Source organism: Heterodontus francisci, chromosome 22, assembly GCF_036365525.1.
Source record: "Heterodontus francisci isolate sHetFra1 chromosome 22, sHetFra1.hap1, whole genome shotgun sequence".
NCBI lineage: Eukaryota > Metazoa > Chordata > Chondrichthyes > Heterodontiformes > Heterodontidae > Heterodontus > Heterodontus francisci.
The window spans coordinates 57777701-57800211 of NC_090392.1; the positions used below are offsets into that span (position 1 = coordinate 57777701).

The following is a 22511-nucleotide window of genomic DNA, read 5'->3' on the forward strand; positions in this document are numbered from 1 at the left end:
GTTAAAAAAAACCAGCAATAATTATACTCTGAATGTGACTTTGTTTAGTGCTGTGGAAGAGCAAAAGGATTTGAGGGTAAAATTTACAGAACATTAAATATAAAGATTATCATATTGATAAGCCTGTGAATAAACAAAGAGAATTCTAGGCTTTATCACAAGATATCTAGTCATAAAGGCTGAAAACTAATGATGAGCTGACATTAAACTTTAATGCGAGCTCACTTAAGGTACTCTGTGCAGTATTAGGCTCCATACCTTTGAAAGGATATTGAGGATTTAGAGAAAGTATGATATAGGTTCATTAAGATGCTGCCTGGCATGAAGAAATACAAATATTAAGAAAGACTTGAAAATTTTGGCTCAGTGCATCACTGGGTCCAAATTTGGACCACACTGGTCCATCGAACAAATTTGTTGTCACAAGCATCAAGTGTTCAGCTGTAAAAGGGGCCCAGCAGTAGCGTTTCTTCAAGTGACAGGTACCGAAGTTTATATTAGCACACGCTGCCAGGCTCTGTACTGAGTGCAGAAACAGCCAGCATCACGAGAGATACTTGGCCTTACACTGCAATCAGGTAAATGAGATGGCAGCACTAAATTTGTGTACTGCCTATCTTTAGCTCAGTGGGCATGAACAGGTCACATATCACGAACCCCTTACCCCACACTCCCAAAAAGTGGTGCAGATCAATTTTTAACCCTGGATCTTTTCTCCTTATAATAGCACAAATATGATAGAAGTGTTTAAAATTAAGAACGAATGAAACAGGCAGTTTCCAGTAGTTGAGGGCTTTTATTTATTTATTTAGAGATACAGCACTGAAACAGGCCCTTCGGCCCGCCGAGTCTGTGCTGACCAACAACTAACCATTTATACTAATCCTACATTAATCCCATATTCCCTACCACATCCCCACCACCTACCTACACTAAGGGAAATTTACAATGGCCAATTTACTTATCAACCTGCAAGTCTTTGGCTGTGGGAGGAAACCAGAGCACCCAACCAGAAACACACATAGTCACAGGGAGAACTTGCAAACTCCGCACAGGCAGCACCCAGAACTGAACCTGGGTCACTGGAACTGTGAGGCTGTGGTGCTAACCACTGCACCACTCATCTTAAGCACAATAAGTCAGAGACACAGGGTTAAATGTAAGCGATTTAGTACAGAGGGCAGGAGAAACTTCTTTACCCTAGGAGTTATAAGGCTGTGGAATTCACTACCAGGCTTAATGGTTGAGGCAAAATCTATGACAACATTTAAGATTAGATTGGATAGGTGGATGAAAGGAAAGTGTTTGAAGTGCGCCAAATGGAAATATGTTAATTTCATCATATGGAAGACTACTTGAACGTTTTATGGACATTGAACATAACCTGTTTAAAACGACCACAGAGCTGAACAGCTAAAACATGGCTGCACATTTGCATTCTGAGAGACTGTTGAATGGAGAGATGATGGAAGTTCTCATTGATTCAATTACAAGATTGGTCTCGGCAACAATAATGATCCACATCTTGTCTGTGTAAGAGCCAGCACTCCACCCCCCCCCCCCCTCCACCTGGTGTGTCTAGTAAGCTTTGAAGAATCAACAACCCTTGCAGAAGGTGCTGTTTCATACAAAGAGCTGGTCACATGAATAACCTGCCGACAAATCTGGGAACTGTTTGAATCGTGTCTCACAGAAAGGTTTGGGGCAGACTGCAACTGAAATTCAAGAAGAAAGCGCCTCTCTCTCTGTCTCTCTCTCTCTCTCTCAAGCAAAATCACCGGGTCCCAGAAAAGCAGCTTAAGCCTCAAGACAGAGGACCTCTTCAACCTTCTGGTACCAGAGAAACAAGTTTGAAAGTGTGTACTGGGCCCCAGGGAGAACTGCACGACTTCAACTCCAATCAAGGATTTTACAGCAAAACTAACGATAGTAACTGAATTACATTTACTACTCCAACACCCCCCACCCCCCTTATTCTGTCTCCCCCTCTGTATCTATATGTGTGTGTGTGTGTTTCTCTCATATGCACGCTAGAGTGGTTGCGTCGTGCATTTTAGTCATTTTAACTGAGTGATAAGGTTAATAAACTTGCATCTTTCTTGTTTAAACCTAAGAAAGCCTGTCTGAATAGTTCATTTACAATCACAGTTAGAGAACAGAGAGCAAGGACTCACTGAGAGGTTAAGATAAAAACAGTGTTTTAAAAGTAAAATCTGTTACAGCCAAACCAGGAAAGGGGCAAGAGGGGAGTCTGAGACCCCTTCCTCAACTGATCGTAACAGAATGGTTGTGGAAATTTGACAGATAAATATGATTAGAATTATTTGCTCACATGGGGATAATCGCTGATGGGGCCTGGTTATCGAATAGCCTGTTTCACTTTGCAATTTCTTTGTTTTTCTATGCTACCCTTATAAAAATCGTGTAATTTATGATGTCTGAATTTTATGCAAAAAAAAAAGCTGAAGTCGTGGTTTGCAATTTGAGTTACTCACTGGTTTTGTTCCATTATTCATTGACAGAATTTGACTGCTTCCTCAATGACAGAGGACCAAGGCAACAGCTTGGGTTCCCTGGTCTGTGCATTCAGTATTGAAGAAATTAAAAACTTAAATAATACCGTCTTCCTTGCGATTGTTGATCAACTCCGTGAATGTGGACGATTTGACGGCAGGAAGAAAGAAACTCTTAGACAGAAGATCCTGTCAGCCTATCCGTAAGTAAAAGCAGGGTGAACTGCAGTTTTAGTTGAATAAGATGTTTTCAGAGTTTGCATGGCTAATATGTATGATAGATATGAATGCACTTTGTATAAAATGTATTTCTTTTCGTTAAATCCAGGCCTCTCTCAAACTGGACAGTCGATGAACTTGTTGGGTTGCATGACTTGCTGGCAGTTCTAAAGCTTGATGATTTTAAATTGATCCCCAGTAATGTAAGTAATCTACAATGCCTCAGCATAGTTATTTTACGTTTGGTACCTGCATTGGCAGGTCTAGGCACAGGTGCTGAGTAACAAAGATTAGGTGTCATGTGTTAGTTGCTGAAATTTATCAGCCACATTCACTAACCCCTCATACTTCCAAAAGAGAACCTTGCTCAACAGGCGAGCAAATAGGAATGAGGTTGCAACACCATACAGTCAAATGTCCAATCCACACTCTTGCTCCCTGCCAGGAACTTGGGATCAATGCATTTATCCTCATTTCCAGGGAGCAGGCATTGACACGTAAATGACCAAATATGAAAACGTATGAGAAAAAATGTTAACTTACTCTCAAACCCAAACTCTAAAAGCACTGACATGCATTTTTATAATGCCTTTACTGTAGAAAGAAATCCCAAGGTACTCCAAAGAAGCGTAAAGAAAAATAGATGCCAAGCCAGAGTAGAGTGTAGGAAAGGTAACCCATTCTTGGTCAAAAAGGTACGATATATAATGAGAAAAGGGCATGATGGTCTCACTTATAATAAAGTCTTTGCCCCATGCCATATCATTAAACAAAAGACAGCTGTTTATTTTTGTTTTCTAACATTCGTAGTTTTACTGTCCTTACAAAGCCTTATCTTACAGAGGTATGAGGAGAGTATTACAGTGCTGTCATGGCTGGATATATGAGATGATGTAGTTTAGTCTTTTCCCCTCTTCCTTTATTCTTTGGAATATTGTTGTTCTTCTCTGTGGCCTCTCCAACATTTGTATTTCTTTTTGTGGCTTGCTTACTAAAAATAAGCATTGTACTTTCAATGGGATCTAACCAATGCACTGTAAAGCCTTAATGTAACTTCTTTAAATTTATGTTCTACTTTTATGTCTGCATATCCAAGCTGTAAAATTTGAAACCTTAATTATAAATTGTTCTTGGACCAGGCAGTAAGAATTTGGACAAGGAGACACCTGATATAGTGATATCAGGATGAGTTATTAAGGCTAAAAGCAATACTTAAGAAATCCAAGGCAGTCGATATGCTAGTCCAGGTGGCCTTTTCTCTCCACCAGCTCCAGCAGCACAGACTGCTCATAACCCCTCTTGTCTCTCGCTTCGTCATCTTCAAATCTGTATGCCAAACCTCTCTAGTCTGTTCATTTATTCTTTGTAGCCATGGAGGAGGCCCCAATCGGTTGGTTCATACAAATCGCTGTTTTGATTGGTCATTTCATTTTGTTTGTCAATGCTTCAGTTTATGCATTAATCATGATCACATGTTTGTGCAAAACCATGTGTCCCTGGTGCATAAACAGTCCATTATAACCTTGAGGTCCATTAGATCATACATTTTCGACGAGACTAATCCTGCTTTTCTGTTACACTTTGATCACAACTTGTTACATGGTTTTCGATATCTGTTCTTTTCTTTCCCTTTATCTGTTTAGGTTATTAGGCTGCATCATAATGTAATTCCAGTTGACTCAAACTGTATAGGCAGCATTTTTTTCAGTAAGGTACACAGCTAAAATTAACTCTTCATTTACCAAAAGCTTATACGAAAGCACTTAAAACTCATGAAACAAAAGAAATAAAAAAGGCCAGAAAAATTACAGAATTAGCATTTCTTACAAAGCATTCTACTACCTTTTCTAATTGCCTTGATATATTATCTGGACGTTGTCCACTATTACTTTCAGGGTCTTTTCTAACTCTTCCTTTGCTAATTCATGTCCAATCATTGTATCCCCATGGACCATGTATTTCTTGGGCATAGCCAAGTGCCAATAATCTGTTATTATAAAACATATTAAATGTGGACTTCCTTTTGTAACACTTGGCTTTTTCTTTAGGATGACATCAAAATAGCACTCGAGGAGATCCTCTCCACTCGCAAGTCTACGAACAATTTTATCCCTCCTGATTTTGACAACTCCCTTGACTTCTCTTCACTTTACTGGAAACTCTTCAATATTATGACCAATACGTCAGTGAACAACAGGAGAAAACGGGAAATAGGTATGTATCACAGAGGTTATATACCTTCAGACCAAAAACATGAAGGAGAAGGACAACAAAGGGAACTCATACGTTACTCACAGTGTGGAGGTGATTTTTGTCTTTGCCACCTGGGAGTTTAAACAACTTCTCGGGGGAGTGCAGAGTGGAAAATCTGACAGAGGATCACAAGTCAGTAATAGTGCCAATCCAATTGTCCTTCAATTTAAATCAATGAGAGAAAGGTCAACAGGGTCTATGACTGACATGGGATCTTTCCTATCTGATTTCTCTCTCTGCTGTCTGCCCATGAGATGCTGAATGCTCAGCTGATTATGATAATGTAGACAAATTATTTTTAATTTTTCCATTGATGGACCTGGGTGAAGTACCAAGGCCTGTAGAAGATAAATTGATTATAAATACTAATTAGGCAACACCAAAGTTGAGGTTAAAACTAGTTGCTTTTCTTTGGGACACTCATTGCATTGAGGTCCAAGAGTTTGTGTTTTTACAGATACACATTTGGCTTGGTGCAGTTTTTATCCAGTTTACTTACTTAGTACTTAGAGATACAGCACTGAAACAGGCCCTTCGGCCCACTGAGTCTGTGCCGACCAAGAACCACCCATTTATACTAACCCTACAGTAATCCCATACTCCCTATACTAGGGGCAATTTACAATGGCCAATTTACCTATCACCTGCAAATCTTTGGCGGTGGGAGGAAACCGGAGCGCCCGGCGAAAACCCACATGATCACGGAGAACTTGCAAACTCCACACAGGCAGTACCCAGAATTGAACTTGGGTCCTTGGAGCTGTGAGGCTACGGTGCTAACCACTGCGCCATTGTGCCGCCCCACACTCTCACCTCTGAGTCAGAAGGTTGTGATGAGGGGTTGAATTTTCCCAGTCCCACGGAGGAGCGTTAGGAGGCGGGATGGGGAGCAAAGTTGTAAAATGGTACGTTGGGTGGTTGACCTGATGCGTTCCCACCTTCTTGCCAATATTACCTTTAGTCCATTACTTTGCTAAAGTTGACCAGAGTAATTGCTTTGATCTTAATTTCCAGTGAAGCTAACTCAAAGATCCGGGGTCTATACGGCATAGTTCCTGCATTCCATTTTCAAGAATTGTGATTTTTATCTGATATTGACAGAACAAAACATCAGGGTAGCTAAATGTCTTTCTTCTTATCTGTTGTTTAGTTCTACTTCCAGATTGCACAACTCCCACCTTAGAGCAAATTGAAGTTCTTGGTGAAGCAAACAATTTGTGGACTGCTTACCAGTTGAGTTGCATTTCAGCTGAAGACTTCATAAATTCGTTGGACACACTGACTGAGGTCACAAGCTTCAATAGTGATCAGCTAAAAGCTTTAAAATCAAAGGCCTTGGAGGTGAGGAAAACTGATGAGAGAAGACATGCTCTGGTTGTGACCTTAGCAATGATTATGAACACATTGGGGGCCAATTTACATATACAAAGTACATCAGGCACACAGCCAGTGGGGCAATTCCACAATCTGCCTGATGAGACTAGAGAGAAGCCTGAACCGTTTTCATGGTCGGTGCTGTTCTTCATAATTTAGGCAAGTTGGGAGTGGCTGTCAGGCAGCTTTCAAGTCAGTTGGGCAGAGAATTCTGTTGAATCCACCCAGGTGCTGTGCCAGAAGTATTACCTTAAGGGGCAATGAACTACCGTAGGGTGGATGGTGCGGATGAGGGAGGAAGAATGAGCAACCAGCAGTGGGTGGAAAGATTTCTGTCAACCTGCATGGTCCTCTTCCAGCATCCAAAAAAATCAGTTCTATTGTTTTATTTTTGGAGCAGCCCGAGGTGGTCGATTGAGGACCACGGGCTGAATTTTATAAAGCCCGCGCAGCCCATCCGCGTGAACCGCACGCCAAAGAGCCACCACGATCTCAAGCGCGGCGGCTCATTTAAATAGCCAGGACGGGCTACTCCCCCCTCGATCACATGGAGGGGGCCGGCTGTCCGCCCCCGCAATGGCGCAGCTGCTTGTGTGCAGGCTCTGATACTATTTTTAAAGGGCTGTCAGCCCTACCAGGAAATTTAAATATTTAAAGGTGAAGTGATTGAAAATAAATAAATGCATTTCTTTTTCTCCTCTCCCAGCCTGCCAATAACAATTAAATTAATTATTTGCCCTTCGCCCCCAAATTGCCATCTGACCTTCCCCCCCCCCCACAACTGCAGAACCCTTCCCATCATCCCCTACACCCACGATGTCAATTTGGCCCCATCCCCCCACCCCCCTCCCGCATTGATAAATTTACCTCCTCCCTCCTCCCCGCTCCCCACCAGTGTTGCACCTCGTTTCCCTGGACATGGATCCGAAGACACGGCAGTGCCGGCTGCCGGGGTCAAGATTGCAGCCGGAAATCAGGACGCGATGTGAAATTAATTAATTCCGGCAATTTAATTTATTTAAATACTTAAATTGCAGTCCCATTGTCGAGCGGGGGGGGGGGGGGGGGGGGGGGTGCCACAACGAGGCCTTGCCGCAACCAGTAATACCGGGCTGGGCCCTGCTGGCGTCGAGGTCCGTGGCGGGCTTCATCCAGGGCCATCTTCAGGCCTCCCCCACCACGGATCCAGCATTGAGGGCTCCTTAAAGTCCAGCCCCATGTGTCAGCTTTATAAATGGCATAGGTCGCTCATATAAATATCGAATAAGGCTTTTGCCTGTTATGGATGGGAACAATGGCCACCCCCCCCCCCCCCCCCGTTGAGCTGTCCACTCCAAAATCGAATTGGGTGGACCTCGGGCAGCGAACAGGCAGTGAGAGTTTGTAAAAATGTTCTTGCATCCTTCCCCATTTTTCAGTGTGAATAGAACAGCTAACAGATGTAAATCACCCCCATTGCATTCATAATAAGGATACACATCACAGTTCTTCCTGCAGTGTTGCACCATATGTGGAAGAAAGTTGGAGGAATCTCTGTTAGACAGTGGTCAGATTTTACATTTTGTTGCATCATTAGCAATCCAATTATCTTTAAATTGTAAATGATGTTGCAGCAAGGCCTACTTAAAAGAAAAATCACATCTTGCATTTAAAGGGCCCCATTAACGTGTTGCAACTTCTCAAAACACTTCACACAATGATGCATAGTGACTATTGGTATTCAAGCAATATTATAGTATCCAATTTTCTAGCTAAATTAATGATACCAACTGGGTGATTTAAATTAAATCCAGTGGAGAACCACTTTGTCCAGGCTTCTGTGCAATGAGTTGAAATGGTCTTAGATGTTGGCACACAGCAGGGCAGTGGACTTCATCATTAACACAGCCATTAGCCACAGTTGTCAGGAAAGCCAAGCAGAGCCTCCTCACGTGTCTGAAGTTCTGTACCATTTCTTTCCTAAAATCATCATCCCCTTGCTCTGCAGTTGGGGGTGAAAGTGTCTTACAATTCTGCTCAACTTCATCAGGCTGCACTTTCACATTTGTATCCTTTGACTTTCTTTGTGCTATGTGTTTCTCTTCATGATGATTTCTCGTCAACATTATCCCTACCCCATTCAGAGGGTATCTCTGGGCTGTTGAACGCAAGGAAGGGTCAATAAAGGGGCAAATGAGCGCTTGCCAATATTGCCAGAGGTAGCAGGGAGTGCAAGGCCTTGCTCATCAGCAGTCATCTCAGCAGTACCCTGGCCTGCAGTCTCTGGAGGGAAAAAGCTGGATTGCTAACGATTGGTGTGCCTGAGTAACTTTCTATCCTAATCAGCTAACTTTTTTTGGATCTTTTATGAGGAAAGTGGTAACTGGTGAAGAGCTTGAAGAATACACAAGAGTATTCAATATGAAAGAGTATTATCTCGCAAATCTACTGAAATCGCCATCCCCAACTCCCCAAGAATTGAAGGCCGTTCTTGCCAGTGCTTCTGCTTCATGTAGTGTTAAATTCTGGATAGTGGCACTTCCTGCTCCAATAGCCTGGCATTGTGTACTGTTTCCTTCAGGAGGAAGAGTATTAACTGCTTGCTGCAATCTCCATAGCTTGCGGTTGCAATCAATCAGGATTCATTGAATGTATGGTAGATGTAAGGGAAATTGGATCTAGGATGACAAATGTCATTGTGCCAGCATAGCATTCAGGATGTGAGATACTTAACAAGAGTCACCAAGTGACTCTGCTTCTGGGACAAGGAACATGGTGCAATGTGATGCTCCAAAGAGAAATGCTTGATTGTTGTACTAGGGAACATCTATTAAGTCGATGTGGTTTATTTAACTGCACTCTTATTCAACTGAAAATGCTCTTACCTTTGCTGATCTAGTGATGGCATTAACTACTTTTGACCTAGCAAAGGGATTCTTGGGGTTATGGAGGTTCTACTCACAGCCACAGCCACCTTCTTCCACATAGCCCATGCTGCTGCATGTGATGGTTTCTACCCAGTACTCCAACAATTGCATTCCCCTGTTCTCTAATTTGAGCCGACTGTATTTTCACAGCATCCTCTACGTTGTTAGTACAGAAGTTTTGGACATGGTCTACCTCCTTTCTCCTCCCCAATGTATTTAGACCCTCTGCAGGTGGGACTTCCGACTTTGTCCAGCTATCATTATTGACATTAGGAAAACGATGCTGACGATGGGGGTCTCAACGTCCAGAAAAAGCGACCCCAAGAACCCCGCGACGCCTCTTCTGTCAAAGGCCTGGCAAATCTAGTGCCAGTTAGGCACTTAAGTGGACAGTGTGGCCCTTTGTTGGGATCAAGGACCCCGGCGACGGAAGTCCTACTTTCAGAGAGCTGCTGACCAATCAGAGGCCGGCAGCTCTTTCACAGAGCAGCGCCATTGCGGAGGTAGTGCTGCTGCCAGTGGAGCACCTATCAAAAGCCCAGGAGTGGTGCTGGACCCAGATCACAGGTCATGGCGTGAGAGCTCTTGCAGGGAGGGGGTCATGGGGGAGGGCGCTGTGGGGGGGTCAGCAGCAAGGGCAGGAGGGTGGCTCACAACGGTCCCCCCCCCCCCCCCCCACTTCTGATGCTGGGTCCTGGGTCCCTCATTCAGGCACTGTGCCATTTAACAGAGGACACCCACCACCCGGAGCCGGGAAGCAGCTACATGCTTTCTCGTGCCTCGCTTGCTATGTGGAGATAGGGCCGCCCACTGCATGGCTTATTGCGGCGGAGGCGGGATGAGGCCTTTAATTGGGAATTAATTGCCCAGATACGGGCATCAATTAGTGGCGGGGTGGGAAGGCCGTTTGTCGGCCTTCCTGCTCTGGACTCAATTTTGGTGGTGGCGGGAACCCCCTCTCCCCCACCACCATCCCACCCGATTTTATGCTCTCCCTGTCTCCAAACCCGCTGCAGGGGAGCGCATAAAATAGGGTGGGATTCTCATGGAGTCAGCTTCCTGCAGTTTCAGCAGATGTAGGTCTTATCTCACCAGACCTTAGCCACTGAATCAGGGACCCAAGAATTTCCAAGCCACAGTTCCTGTGGAACTGTTAGTTCTGCAGCCCGTACCCCCAGTTTTTACTCAGTAGACTGCTCAGTTTGGACTCAGGAGCTCACTATGTGGAAGATCATGCGTGCAGACAGAAGGCCCATTACTCATTAGCATGTTGGAGTATTTCTGGGGGTTGCCTTTGAACAATAGACCTTCAACTCAAAATTAATGAAAAACACTGATTCAGGAGCTAGTCAATTTTGACTGATCTCACTGTGGAAAAGAAAGACCCAGTGCATGGAGGAGATGAGTAAGAGAACTGATTGAGGATTCCAGATGCTTATACAGATTCTGAAGCTCCGTCAACATAAACACTTTTATCTCCTCAATCAACTCGCTTATTTATGTGCAAAATATTGAAACTACCTTGCTTCTATAGAGCAAGGCTGGAGCTATAAATCAGGCTTCAAATATTCAAGTCTACTCTGGTCCAAAACTAACAGTTTTACTGAATATTCTCAAAGAAAATGAAAGAAAAATTGATAGGGTTCTGGGCCTTTGAGATAACATGTTGATGAAGGTTACAGAAATATTACATAGCCAATAAAAGCAATTTAGAATGCTAAGAGAGACTAGAAATGCATAATGAGGAATAAATGGAATTTTAGGGGAGAGCACATCGGAGAAAGAATTGAAAAATTAACTGGCAGCCGAAGGCATTAACTTGTAGGCTAATTGAGAATGTGATTTAGCTTGACTATTAAGTTTTCACTTCTGTTTATTGTGGCATACTGTGACTGCTATGACAAAGCAGCCTAGAACAAATGGTAAAAGGAGTAGTTTTATGAAAATCTCAAAGAGCAGCTTTGGTGAGCTGGAACTTTCCCTTTCTCTGGATGCTGAACAAATAATTTTTACTAAATTGATGGTTATGAGATTAGACCAATTTTTTACACCACGTTGCCAATCATCCATTAGCGGAGAAACCACAGTGAATGATCCAGTATTTGTTACTGTGGAAGGCAAGATAGAGGGTTAGTTAAAACGTGAGGCAAGAGCTGAGTGTTCAATTCAAATTCCTGTGGCATTATTCATTATCGCCATTAATGAATGTTTTAGGGGAATCAGTTTCCATTTATTTTAAATTAAGTCAGTTCACTTCAGTGGACTGAAAATCACAGACAGCATATGAACATAGGAACAGGAATAGGCCATTCAGCCCCTCAGACCTATTGAACCATTTAATTAGAACATGCCTGAGCTGTACCTTAACTCCATTTATCCACCTTTGATTCATATCCCTTGATACCTTTACCAAGTAAAAAACCTGTTGATCTCAGTCTTAAAATTTCAATCTACCCAGCATACACAGTCTTTTAGTGAGGGAGTTGCACATTTCTATAAACCTTTGAGTGAAAAAATGTTCCCTAATTTCATTCTGGAATGACTTAGTGCTAATTTTGAGCTCGTGTCCCCTTTTTTTTCAGAATTGCTCTACCTGATGAAATAAATTCTCTGTATCTAGTCTATTGAATCCTTTTATCAGTTTAAGTACCTCAATCTGATCATCCCAATGTTCTAAACTCAAGGGAATATAACACAAGCTCATGCAACCTGTCTTCATAATTTAACCCTTTTAGCCACAGTTCAATTTTGGTAAATTAGGACTGTACTCCTTCTAAGGCCAGGATATATTTCTTGAGGTACATTGCTCAAAACTGAACATAATACTTCAGATGGGGTTTTATTGAGGCTCTGTACAGCTCTTTATTGTAAATAAAAGTATTTATAAAAGTAGATCAGTGAGACCTTTAATTAACTTGAAAATCTGCCTTTGAAAGCCCAGCCTCTATTTGGCACAGGAAGATGCAGTAATTAAATCTTGTGATCTTAACGTAACACACTAAGTTACAGGCAGATGTACTTTAGCAGTAGAAGAATGCATTATACCGTGTAATGGTACTGTGGTTGTCAAACAATGTAGAGATGAAATTCGTGAAAATCACCATGGGCAGTAGTGAAGAATAGGAGATAGCAAATTAGTAGCCGGTTTTACACACTGCCCAATTTTCTTTTATATTGACTTCAGTGTGTAAATCAAACTGCCAGTTTGCTTCCATCCGAGATAAATTTTACACCCTAGATCCCTACACTGAGAAGTTCCATGAAGTACTTGCAAAAATGCAAATGACGGAGAGGCAGATCGTGCTGCAACAGGGCAACAGACAGTATCTGCCATTAGTTAAACCTACCCTGCACCCTTTGGCTCACAATATTCTGCTCACTAGATTGAGCTGATAATAGCACAACATGTGAAACAGGGCCTTTGGGGCCTGAGCCGTCAGGGCAAGCAAAATTCTTTCCGTAAACTTCGCCCAGGATTTTACACACAACTGAATCCTCTCATTTCTGTTTTGGAGATAACTCAACAACATTGATTTAAATATTCAGAGTTTGGGTAAAATTATTTCACGAGTAAAAAAATTAAAATTGCAATCAGATTGAAAGAATGAGAAATAAACAGTGGAAGGGCCAAGAAAGAAGTTTAAATTCAAGTGGGTGATTTCAATGTCAAATCAAGTACAGAAAGCGAAATAAGGAGGGAAAGAGAGATTGGATTAAGAAAGAGAGAGAAGAAAGATAGAAAGGAAAATTAAAATGATTTACATTATATTTTTAAAATATTCTACAATTAATGCCCAAAGGAATGAGCCTCCACACTTGTAATAGTTAATTTTCACTGCAAGAGATTGACTGCCAGCAATTAAGAATTATCATGATGCTAAAACTGTACCTACGCTTGAAAAGCCATGACTTTCTGTGGGGAGTTTAATTCATGTCTACGGTATAAATACAGAAACTTCACGCCATTCAGTGCAATACAATGGTAAGGCAGACAGCGAGGTGATGTTTCTGCAAAGCTAAAGACGGAGCAGCACATTTGGATATTCGCATTTAACCGTGCATCTGCTCCTGGCCTGAAGTTGCTGTACCATTTACGCATATATAGCAACGAACACTATTACTTTGACAACAAAATCTGGCCCAATGTCAAACTTTCTTTATCACCATCTGAGTGTTTGCTTGAATCCAGTTTCACTCTTCATAATCTAAATAAGGAGTTTGAGAGAGCATTAGTATTAGAGACCTCAGTAAAAACCTGCTCAATAATGCAGCAAGAGCATAAATCTCCAAATTTGACTAATTATCTCAACTTGGCAAAGTTTCCTGGCTCAACTGAAACTCACTACCTGAATGTCTGGTGGAAGCAGAAATCGGTTTTATCAAAACGCAAAATATAAACTAATCTCCCACACAGTGTCCATCACTGTTAGTGCACCAAAGAAAATGTTTAAACCTTGTGTTAACATGGTTAGTTCTCTTCCAAATATATTTTGTATCAGATTCAGAACTGAGAATAAACTACAACCTTTATACTTTTATGCTATGTTGGCTCCCAATCCAGCAATGCCTTGATGTTAATATTCTTGTCCTTGTTCTGAAATCCCTCCATGGCTTCATCTTTCCCTCTCTCTGTAACTTCCTTAAGCCTCCAAGATCTCTGCATTCCTCCAATTCTGGCCATTTGCACATGTCTGATTTTGATCATTCCACCATTGGCAGCCGGGCCTTCAGCTGTCCTGGCCCTATGCTTTGGAATTCCCTGCTTAAAACTCTCTGCCTGTCTATCTCTCTCTCCTCCTTGAAGATGCTCCATAAAACTTACCAATGTGACTGAGATTTTGGTCTCCTGTCCTAGTATTACCTTCTTTAGTTAATTTTTGTCTGATTATGTTCCTGTGAAGTGCCTGGGGACATTTTACTACATTAAAGCCACTATATATACGCAAGTTGTTGTTCTTTATATGTCGATTCTTGTCTCTTCAGGCTTTTGGTATGAATATCTCAAATGACCAGCTTGCCTCTCTGAAGCGCATCACACTTGGCTTCAATGATGAGGAAGTAAAGAAGTATTTCACTAAACCTGATATTGACACTATTGGTGCAATCTCAGAATACAAGGAATGGGTCGACAATGAGGTGAGGATGTGCTGTTGATTTACCATTTATATCACCTGAAAAACCATTTCTTTGGAAGTGTTTTATTTCAGGCAAAGGCCATAGTTGGAACTGTTTTCAATTGGCCCTGAATTACATTCTGACTTTCAAGGAGTTTCCATAAGGAAGAATATGAGAGTAATGAACCTATTTAGAACAAGTAACTTTATTTTTTTGCTTGGTTACAAACAATGGGTTACATGATGTTCATTATTGTTCAACAAGAATGACTGACCAATGACACTGCTGATGAGATTAGCTAGATTTTTATCTTCTTCGCTTGGGTGGTAATATTGTCCACCCATAACAGAACCTGCCTGACGTTCATTTCATTCATTTCACTGATAGAATGTAGAAATTGGTGGGATCTACAAAAGATGAGCCAGACAAAGATATACCCCATAGAGTTTAGCTCGCTTTTGAAGGATGGTAACCAGGTGAAGCTGGTTTAGGGGGAAAATTCCAGCGATCACAGGTGTAGTGACTAAAAATATCAACCTCCAATGGTCAAGCAAAGGGAACAAAGCAATGATCCACAGTTAGAGGAGTGAAGGGTGTTGAGTGAAGGGTAACATATGGCAAGTCTTGTCATACCTCTCGTGCAAAATGGTGCCTTCATTATTCTGATTGTTCTATTTGCAATTCATACCTTCTGAAGATGAATTCTCAAAGATAAACATATATACATTTGTTGTGATTAATTTACAGTTGTATAATTACGTTCTTGCTTGCATGGATTGATGATTTACAGAGATTTTCTTTCCTTTAAAGAATAACACAGAAGCCAAGATCATTGTGCAGAATTTTTTGGGTGATCGAACAGACAGTATGCTCAGTAGCACAGATCTGGTTGCCATGGGCTATTTCCTTTGTACCCGTAGTCCAGATCAGATCAAGAACATTAATGCGACAGCCTACAGGTAAAAGCAACTCAATAGTCATTTTTGCTTTGGTCTTTTAACTTCTACATATGACATAGAGATCTGGAAAAGGAAATATTATCCTCAAAACTGTCTCAGTCATGCTTATTGGAACAGACTTCGAGGAAAGCAGTTGATACAGTATCAGGGAAGTGCTTCAAAAAATGACGGGTTTGAAGGTACTCCAGAAACTTGCAGCTGTTGTACTGCTTGCAGTAGTGCAGAGAATTGATCTCATCTGTAGAGGCCAGGGGAGAATTGGTGTAGGTTTTTGGGGTTCCATTTGTCAAATTAAAATGAAGTAAAGTTGACTATAGAAAAGTCCATTGAGTTTTTTTTTACAATTTTCTTTCCTTTTCCTCCCTTCTCTCTTGGCAATGCTGACTCTTAGTAGTGTCAAGTTCCACAGCCTTAGCCTTCCAAGCAGCCATGCTTTATTGTGAGGCCAGACAGTGAGCTAGTCAACATCATAGTTGAGTATGTTCCAAATGTCCACAAACCACTTCCAGAAGAGGTCGCTGGAAAGAAATTGGACTGGGAATCAGGGCTGATTTTCTTTCTCATCTTCCCATCACTTGGACATACAGTTCACCGCAGCATGCTTACCTCCATCCTAGCTGAGACCAAATACCTTTAGCACTGACTGGGGAGCAAGGATGGAAAGTTACTGGTCTGTTTGGTGCATTTTACACACTGGAGGGTGCATTGCATTAAATATCTTCTACAGGGTTAAATAAATTGAGAAAATTCATGGTAATTCATGCAAAGTGAACAGAAATTGGTCACATTCATGAACCTCACTTCCCCATCCCTGCAGTTGCACACCACTGTACTTGCGTGTCAGTGTTTTTATTTTTAGTGGCTTATGAGGATCAGATTTTACTTCGCTTCATCATTATAAATTTGTACTAAGCATTGCTAAGACAATAACAAACGCTCACAGATTGCTTTGTTTTATATTCTGTAGCTCTGCTGCCAGGGATATTGGGAATAAGATGTGTCCTAAAATAGAGACTTTAACTGCTTTGAAGGATAAAGCAGTAGCGGCATTTTCCAACGTGGGAGACTGGACTGGCGCAGAGTTACAAGAGATAGGAGTAGTAGCAGGTAAGAAATGCATGGAGGGTACAATCCAGAATGGACTATTTGTTCCAACAATTTCCTGTCATTGTCTACCCTGCAAACAAACAAATAATTCCAATCAGATTTCCCGACCCGATCCTCATATCCCTTCAACTCTTTCAATCCGATTTATTCTTGAATGTTGGCAGTTTCTGCCTGTACCATAAACTGTGGGAGTGAATTCCATATCCTCATTCCTGTTGTTCTTGACTCTTGAACTATTGGAAACAATAGGCCAAATCTTCCTGGATCACTGTGATAGAAATAGGGCATAAGAAGTTAAAAAAATGCACAGAGCACCAGGATTGATCAGGGGAGGAATTTAATAGAAGTGGCAGGAATGACTATCGTTCACAAAACAATCTTGCTAGAGAATTGGTCAAGAATAGCACCCTACCACTCTCTCAGGTTTCTGTCTTGTATATACCCAAGAGCCATCATCACATGTACGGCAGAAACTAGACAAAGCTGTTGGTTGTACAGAAACTGTTGAAAGTATTGAAACTGGACTTCTCTTTAATGGCTTGATCTATCCAATTATGAGCAATCTTATGTGGGTTTTTTTTACAGCTGGACTCAATGCAGAAGAAGTGCCCAAATTGATGACATCGGCAGTTTCGTTTTTGACACCAGCAGCTGTCTCCAGGTTCCCTCCCAGTGTCTTTTCGGCAAGTGTCAGAGTAACTCTGTAATATACTATATGGGAAACTGGATTATTGGAAGGAATCAAACTAGAACAGCAGATGCTAGGGAACATGTGACAGTGCTTTAATGCAATAAAAATGGAGATTTCCAGTATCCACAGTATTTTGCTTTTATTTTAGTGCTTTAACACAGTTGAGGGATATTATTGATTTTTATTGTACTCGAAAACATCTTGGAGTCCATTTGACATTTTGGTGAAGCACACCGGTCGGCTGGCTATTCCAGTGGCAAAATGGTTCCTTCGCCCCCAGCAATTTTGAGGCCCCTCCCTCATTTAAATCTGCCAGACGAGCTGTGGAGCAGCAAACAGGCGTCCCAGTGTCAGATTGAGGCCTCAAGATCAGGTTGGGACAGTCAGCTACAAGTTAAGTTGCAAGGGCAAGGGTCATGATTGCAGAGCGTGAGGCTGCAACACTCTTCGGTTCCATCGTTCATGGAACTGATTGGAGCTTGCATTGTACAGATGCCTGTTCCAACTGAAAATGACAAAGGGAACCTATTTACCTCATAGAATGGAATAAAGAAAATGGGGTAAGATGTTTAATGGACCGCTAATTTACTACTGCCCATTATGCTCCCCTCCCAAAGAGAAATTTTACCCCCTTTATCTTATTGATGAATAATGAAATAATGAGTTGCCCAGTAAGATTATTATATCACAATTGTGCCTGCCACTATACAATGTTTGGTGTCTTAGAACGGAACCTTAAATAACTCTATAATATAGGAGACACCCTCAGTCCCCATCCAAACAATCAAGGTTCTGCTGTAGTAATAAAAAAATCTACTTGAATAATTTGTGGAGCAACAGATGTTAGGGCAGGCCTCTTAACATGCATGCAGTCCTTTCCAGCCAATATTCTTCTATGCATTGCACCCAAGTCAATCTAATGCACCCAGGTGCAGGAACAGGGAAACCTGTCCCATTGTTTGTCTTTGGTCATCAAGATGGCAGATCTACATAGGCTTTTCCATAAATGGGCAATGACTGAAAGCTCCCTAATAAAGTGCAAAATAGGCCTGTGAATTTGTTGGCACTTACATGTTGCTTTGGTAATCCTTTGCGACACTTCTGTTTAAAATGGGGACACTTCATTGAAGGCTTTTGTTCAAATCATCTGTGGGAGCATCTAAATGGATTTCAGATGCAATTGCTGTTCTTAATCAGCTGACAGAAATTTCTCTTTCCCATTATATTAGGCTATGAATATTGAGCAACTGAGAAATTTGGGACCACAAAACTATGGCGCTGTAACGGAAGCACAGAAAGAAGCATTGTCAAAGGAAAAGCTTGAAGCCTTGAATGAAAATGCAGGATATGCACGAGTCCGTAATGGTGCAGGTAAGCAGCAGCTTTATAAACCAATCTCAGTGACAAAGTTTGTAAGATACTGTTGTATGCTGAATGGGAAGAGTTGATGCTTCTTCAGAACATAGGAACAGGAGTAGGCCATTTAGCCCTTGAGTCAGTTCTGCCATTCAAAGGGATGATGACTGATCTGTGCCCTAACTCAACATACCTGCCTTTGCCCTGTATCACAAAAACCCTTGTTTCTTCCTAGTAGCACTGCTATGAATTGTACAATGCTCAAACTTTGGGCTGACTCATTGGTTGAGTACTTCAACTTGTACTAGTTAGTAAAATAGAGTCAAACAAAGCAAGTGTGGATTTTCCAATGTTAATTTGATTCTGCTGCCAACTATAAGGGATTTCTGGCGTTCTGCAGCAGTGATATCATCAAACAGGCTAAGCAATCAACCACATTGAAGAATTCTCACAGACAGCAAACCCGGAAATAAAATGCACTGATTATCCTTCACCTTTTAATCATTTTACAGAAAGCAAAATATAGATTGGGATATACATAGAGGATTAAGGTAGAAATTAAAATTTCATAAAATTTTTTGTAATTATTACATTAGAAACTTACAGAATTTTTTTTATCCCAATGGAGAAATTTGACATTCCGCAAATATAAAATTTGTTTTTCAGTGCTAGAGAGGCTGTTCAGCTGTAATTATGGCTTAGTACACTATTTAAAACACTGTTACACCTCATTCAATAAGGCATAACTTTTGGGTTTTTTTTACTCTGGGTATAGAGTGTAAAAAGTGGAATTTCACCTCAAAATTTGAGCACCCTGTGGAGGAACAGGGAATCACTCGCAGCAACGTATAGCGTCATAGAGTCATTACAGCACAGAAGGAGGCCACTTGGCCCATTGAGTCCATGCCGGCTCTAGTAGAGCAATTCAGTCAGTCTCATTCCCCCGCTCTATCCCTGTAGCCCTGCAAGTTTATTTCCCTCAAGTGCTCACCCAATTCCCTATTGAAATCATTAATCATTGCTGCTTCCAGAACGCTCACAGGTAGTGAGTTCTGGGTCATTACCGCTCACTGCATAAAAAAGTTCTTCCTCACTTCCCCCAGCATCTTTTGCCCAAAACCTAAAATCTGTGTCCTTGTACCATCAGCTAATGGGAACAGCTTTTCTTTGTCTACCTTATCTAAACGTGTCATAACATAGGACATAGGAACATAGGAGCAGGAGTAGGCCATTCAGCTCATCGAGCCTGCTCTGCCATTCAATACGATCATGGCTGATCATCCATTTCAATGCCTTTTTCCCACACTGTCCTCATATCCCCTTATGTCATTTGTATTTAGAAATCTGTCAATCCCTGCTTTAAACATACTCAATGACTGAGCTTCCACAGCCCTCTGGGGTACAGAATTCCAAAGATTCACAACCCTCTGAGTAAAGAAATTTCTCCTCGTCTCTGTCCTAAGTGGCTTCTGCCTTATTTTGAAATTGTGTCCCCTGATTCTACACTCCCCAAGCAGGGGAAGCCTCTTACCTGCATCTACCCTGTCTATCCCTTTAAGTATTTTGTAGGTTTCAATGAGATCCCCTCTCATTCTTTGAAACTCTGGAGAATACAGGCCCAGTTTCCCCAATCTCTCTTCATTGGACAGTTCCACCATCCCGGGAACAAGTCTGGTGAACCTTCGTTGCACTCCCCCTATGGCAATAATATCCTTCCTAAGGTAAGGGGATCAAAACTGCACACAGTACTCCAAGTGCGGTCTAACCAAGGTTCTATACAATTGAAGCAAGACTTCACTACTCCTGTACTCAAATCCTCTTGAGATAAAGGCTAACATACCATTAGCCACCTTAATTGCTTGCTGCACCTGCATGTTAGCTTCCAGTGACTTATTGACGAGGACACCCAGGTCCCTTTGTACAGCTACACTTCCAAATCTCTTGCCATTTAAGAAATACTCTGCATATCTATTCCTTCTACCAAAGTGGATAACCATCGTTTCCACATTATATTCCATCATCCCTCTCACGAAGTCTGTCCAAATCCCCTTGAAGTTGCTTTGCATCTTCCTCACAACACACATTCCCACCTTGTTTTGTGTCATCCGCGAACCTGGAAATACTGCATTTGGTCCTCACATCCAAATCATTGATATATATTGTGAACAGCTGGGGCTCAAGTACTGATGCCTATGGTACCCAATGAGTCACAGCTTGCCAACGTGAGAATGACCTGTTTATTCCTATTTTCTGTTTTCTGCCTGTTAATCAATCCTTAATCCATGCTAGTAAAGTACCACCTATCCCAGATGCTTTGTCTTTGCTAGCCAACCGCCTGTGGGGGACTTTATCTAAGGCCTTTTGAAAATCTAAGTATACCACATCCACCGATTTTGTTAGTAGCATCCTCAAAAAACTCCAACAGGTTTGGCAAACATTATTTCCCATTAATAAATCCATGTTGACTATGCCCAATCAGATCATTATTATCCAAGTGTCATTTATCACATCCTTTAGAATAGATTCTAGCATTTTCCCATTGACGGATATGAGGCTAACAGGTCTGTAATTCCCTGTTTTCTCTCTCCCTTCCTCCTTAAATAGTGGGGTGACATTTGCGACTTCCAATCTGCAGGAACCACACCAGAATCTATGGGATTTTGGAAGATCATCACCAATGCATCCACTATCTCTATAGCTACCCCTTCCAACAGTCTAGGATGTAGAATATCAGGGTCATGGGGATTTATCAACCTTCAGCCCCATTAATTTCTCCAATACAATCTTCTCACCAATACTAATTTCCTTCAATTCCTCATTCCCCCTAACTCCTTGGATCTCTAATTCTGAGAGATTTCTTGTATCTTCCTCAGTGAAGACAGACACAAAGTAATCATTTAGCTTCTCTACCAATTCTCTGTTCCCCATTATAAATTCTCCTGACTCTGCTATAATGGACTGACATTTGTCTTAGCCAAATGCTTCCTTATTTGTACCTATAGAAGCTTTTATATTTTTTGTTAGCTTACATTCATATTCTATTCTTCCTTTCTTTATCTGTTTCTTGGTACTCCTTTGCTATATTCTAAAATCCTCCCAATACTCAGGTTTACTACTATTTGTGGCAACTTTATAGGCCTTTTCTTTTAATCTTATACAATGCTTAACTTCCTTTGTTATCCACGGTTGACTGCCTTTACTTTTGGGGATTTTGTGCCTTGAAGGAATGTATAGTTGTTGTAAACTGTGTAGTATTTCTTGCAAGACTATCCATTGCCTCTGTACTGTCATACCTTTTAATGTATTTTACCAATCCACCTCAGTGTACATTGCTATCAAATCTCCTCTCAATTTCCATGCGCAAAGGAGAACACCCCCAGCTTTTCCAACCTAATTTTGTTACTAAAATCCCTTATTGCTGGAGCCATTCTGGTAAATCTCCTCTGCACCCTCTCAAGGACCTGAACATCCTTCCTGAAGTGTGGTAACCAGAACTGGATGCAATACTCTAGTGGCCGACTACAGCTTTATAAATGTTCAGCGTAACTTCCCTGTTATTGTTCTCAATACCTCTGTTTACTAAGCTGAAAATCCATATGCTTTGCCGACTGCTATCTCAATATGTCCTGCCACCTTCAAAGATCTGTGCACATGAACCCCCAGGTCCCTCTGTCCTTGCGCACTCTTTAGAATGATGCCATTAAGTCTATATTGCCTTTCCCTATCCCTTCTGTCAGAATGCATCAGCTCACACTTCTCTGTATTAAATTCCATTGGCCACTTGTCTGTCCATTCTGCTAGCCTATCTATGACCTGTTGCCATTGATTAGTGTCATCCTCACTGTTACCTCCAAGTTTGATATCATCGGCACATTTCGATATTTTACTCTGTATTCCAATATCTAAGTCATTTATGTATATAAAAAAGCAGTGATCATAGCACTGACCCTTGGGAAACACCACTGTCTATCATCCTCCAGTCTGAAAAAACAACTATCTACCATTACTCATTGTTTTT

At 41.5% G+C, this 22511-nt stretch overlaps 1 protein-coding gene across 2 annotated transcripts in view; it reads left to right on the top strand.

The window, feature by feature from the left end:
- The window catches only part of LOC137381377 (otoancorin-like), a 152733-nt gene that overhangs the window by 117963 nt on the left and 12259 nt on the right, over positions 1-22511 (top strand). For both annotated transcript variants that reach the window (XM_068053869.1, XM_068053868.1), the window contains 9 exons: positions 2523-2716; positions 2842-2935; positions 4781-4946; positions 6136-6326; positions 14249-14401; positions 15191-15339; positions 16307-16446; positions 17032-17129; positions 18367-18508. In XM_068053869.1, coding sequence (XP_067909970.1) covers positions 2523-2716; positions 2842-2935; positions 4781-4946; positions 6136-6326; positions 14249-14401; positions 15191-15339; positions 16307-16446; positions 17032-17129; positions 18367-18508 — 1327 coding nt within the window. The remainder of the gene's footprint in view (positions 1-2522; positions 2717-2841; positions 2936-4780; positions 4947-6135; positions 6327-14248; positions 14402-15190; positions 15340-16306; positions 16447-17031; positions 17130-18366; positions 18509-22511) is intronic.